The sequence below is a fragment of the Colletotrichum abscissum genome, assembly GCF_030869225.1.
Source record: "Colletotrichum abscissum strain IMI 504890 chromosome Unknown Scaffold_241.1, whole genome shotgun sequence".
NCBI classification, from domain to species: Eukaryota; Fungi; Ascomycota; class Sordariomycetes; order Glomerellales; family Glomerellaceae; genus Colletotrichum; species Colletotrichum abscissum.
The window spans coordinates 1-3,425 of NW_026850145.1; the positions used below are offsets into that span (position 1 = coordinate 1).

Sequence of the window (3,425 nt, forward strand, 5' to 3'; positions counted from 1 at the left end):
CAATTGGTATCGTTGCAGGTTGCATCGCTACGCTCCGGCCCCTCATGGCCACTTGCGCGGCAAGCACAAGATCGAGAAAGAGATCAACTTCATCTTGGAGGCGTTCCACCCCAGCGCCAAACGCAATTCTCGTTACCAAAGAGGTTGAGATCACGGTTGAAACGGGCGATGAACGGCCGCTCAAGCCGGGGAGGCCGTTACCGGACTGGTAGCACCAGGGAAATGTCGCTTAGATGCGCAGGCGTAAGACGAGAAAGTTGATTCGCCTGGAGATGCTGAACTACATGAGAGCAATGTCTCAGCTTGTTCGTATGACGGCTCATTATCACAATGTTTGTGTCATCACCAGCTCAACGATGCGTGTGGCGACCGCGTCGTAACTAGCAAGCTAGTGTCGGTGGCTCTCGGATTGCATTTGACGACTTTGAGAATTTCACGGGTGCGAGTAGGAGGCCGCTCCCTATACATCATTTTCGTCCATCGCGTTTGTGGCTATAGCCGAAAGTCGGAGTCCCACACTTGAGGGTGATTGGTTCCTCCTCTCTTTCCCTGGTCTTTTCACTCTCTTCTTTCCTCTATTATTAACGAACGTGACAGGATCAAAAGTCTGAAAAGTGGAGGTTGTAGTTAATCACGTCACAACATTTCTTGTCTCAAGGATCCAGATAAGCGTTTATTTTTCAATTCACTAAGCGATCAAGCGATCCTGGTCATCACTAAGAAGAAACCAACTTGAAATCATATTATGCCGTCCATGAACGCTTGCCTATTTTGTAGAGTTGCCTGATGTCTTGTGGAGTACCATGCTCTTTTCAGCTGACTCGTAGTCAAGTCTTGGCCTTTGATACTGTCCTTCTATTGCCAGTGATGGCACCTAGGACGTTTTGCACGTGCATCTGGGCGCAGGAGTGATGCTCGAAACAGTCAATGTCATGAAAGTTGTCGCGCCGGGAAATTCACTAAAGCCACCGGGGGGAACCTCCAAGGAACTTCCGGTAGGGACACGACCTATGGTACTACTGGTGTTGTCTATCAATGTAGTGGGACTTGCGGCCGTCTCCGAAGGGGTTAGAGAGATATCGGTCGTGATAGACGTTGGCCGGATGGTCTCAGGGTCTGAGCCTAGCCACGTCGAAGGAAGTCCAATGCCATCTGTTTCGGTGCCAGTATAGAAGTATGGGGGCGTTGATTGGATTTCCGTGGCTGGAGTGGGAGATACGGGGCCCTCATCGTTTATCGAAGTGGGAAGACTGGCCACGGTCGTGGGTGAAGTGCCGTTCCACGGAACGCTTGCAGTACCAGTAGCGTCCAATGGGGAGGTAGCCGTCGTGAGGCTCGAGTCCAGACATGTTCTTGTCATTGCCAAAGGCAGTTTTGCAGCTGAATGCGAGGCATCTGGTGGCAGAAGCCGGATCATCTGACAGCTGGGACCGTCGTCGTTGCCGCACAAGAAAGTCACCTTGGCGTAGGTGGCTTCAAGGCCTGCCGGCAAGGAAATGGCTTGCAACAGCTTGGAAGAGCAAGTGGTAGACGAGTTTGTAATATTCACCTGTTGGGATAGAAGGACTTCCCTCTGGGAGCCTAGAAAGTAGATGTGTGCCTCAGGACATGCGGCTGCATCGTCAGGAGTCTCGAAGTATTCCATGCCGCCGAGTCTCATCGCAGGACCCCTCCAACACTCCTCCTCGAAGCCCTCTGCCAAAACATGTGTAACTATAAAAGTAGCAAAAGTACTGATCGAAGCGAAAGGGAGCCACTTCATTGCCAGCAAAATAACAGACTAGGAGCGCAGTCTGTGTCCTTATATAATTATCCATCTTCAGGTGGCTATTGCGGGTTCGCCGCTGACACGGTGGGGGTGGACTTACCTGTGGCCATTGTCTTTCACAAATCATTTGAAACTTCAGAAGACGTATCGCCGTACGTTATGTCATGGGTGATGAGATATCAGTAGTCGCCTTACAGAAGAGCGGCCTGGGTTAGAAGACAGGCGTGACGAAGGTAGGGAACGGAGTATAGATCTGACTAAAAGGTTGACGATGCGTAGAAAAGCCCGTAGATACTTGAAGCTATCGACCCACCAGAATGACGTTATGCGTTGAGAGATTATTGTCCTTTTACCCCCCTTGGTAGCTACTGCTCTGGGAATGAAATTGTCATTCTCTTTTCTTCTGGGCTCATGTTTATGACGTACAGATGACGATTGATGTAGACTAGAATCGATGGCCTTGAACGGCATACAATGCTGAGTATTAGGTCTCTCTGCTAGCCGGACGCTGTACTACCAGGTTCAGCGCGATATAATTGACTGTAAAAAAAAGTCGATTATATATTCAGGCCTGGTCCCCAGATACACCAATGTATACGAGAGATGGCGCTATACGAGACAGGTGCCCTCTAGCTTGCCAGCGAAGAAAGGGCATGATCTGTTTACGAGATCGGAGCGAAAGATACAAGAGTCAAAGCCTTCAGGCATCAACGAGTGCTTTGGGCAGCCGTCATGTACCCATCAGCTGAGTCGACACCGTTCACTGTTCCAGTACACCTCTGCCGAATACCCCAAACCGATGGCGACGTGGTCGTGGTGAATCGTTGACCTAGTATTGGATTGCCCCTCCGGTTCAGCCATTATGTTCCGACTTTTTGTCGAGGAGGATGGTATTTCTCTCCGCAGAGCAGTCCAAATGTAAGGCTTCGACCTGGTCGTCGTGATGAATACCCGCGGAGTTGGAGGTATTACATAGCACAGTTGCCACAGCGATCATGACCTCGATAATAGAACAGCTCAACCCTACCATGATCATGACACCGCTGCTCCCCAGACAACTCCCCCTACTTGTGGGGATGCCTTTGAGCGCCGCGAGGTAAGAAGAGACTGCAAGAGCGTTAAGAGTGACGGGAATGGAACAAAGTACCATCGTCGCCAGGCTCCACCATCCCATCGCTCTACGAAGACGGAACCGCATCACGATCCAGCCACAGGCTGCAAGCAAGAGGGTTGCTACGCTATCAACTTTAATCAATGTGACCACGTCGAAGTATCGCGTGACCCGTAGCGAAATCTCGTTCGCGCCATCCACTATGGAGACGCCCGCACTTCTATTCAGGCCATTCATATTCAGGCATTCTTCGTGTTCTTTGAGCGCGATGCAAGCGCGATGAAGGCCGATTCGTATGATGCTGGTGGGCTGTATCCCCTGGATCTAGAAATGCGGTTGGTTCAGCTGGCAGCGTAGCAAAAGCTCGGTCTTCAGAAGCAAGCGTGTAAAACATTGAAGGAAATCATCGCAAAGTCGAAGAGAGAGAATCACGAGACCTGGTCATCTAACCTACCTCTGCAAAAGCAATGCTGCCCCAGTTGTAAGGCATGGCTAAAAGTGCCCCGTTCAGCAACAAGTGTATGAGGCTAAGCTTGGTCATGGTGA

The 3,425-nt window shown here is 50.6% G+C and overlaps 2 protein-coding genes across 2 annotated transcripts; both read right to left on the bottom strand.

Moving 5' to 3' along the window:
- Window positions 1-874: 874 nt before the first annotated feature.
- Window positions 875-1,878, bottom strand: CABS01_16991 (uncharacterized protein; the record flags this gene model as incomplete). The annotated part of the gene is made up of 2 exons (XM_060550319.1): window positions 875-1,713; window positions 1,869-1,878. The coding sequence occupies 2 exons, from the start codon at window positions 1,876-1,878 to the stop codon at window positions 875-877; spliced, it is 849 nt and encodes a 282-aa protein (XP_060399737.1).
- Window positions 1,879-2,621: 743 nt separating this feature from the next.
- Window positions 2,622-3,420, bottom strand: CABS01_16992 (uncharacterized protein; the record flags this gene model as incomplete). Its single annotated transcript, XM_060550320.1, has 2 exons — window positions 2,622-3,203; window positions 3,334-3,420. 2 exons carry the CDS (start codon window positions 3,418-3,420, stop codon window positions 2,622-2,624), a joined length of 669 nt encoding a protein of 222 aa, XP_060399738.1.
- Between the last annotated feature and the right edge of the window lie 5 nt (window positions 3,421-3,425).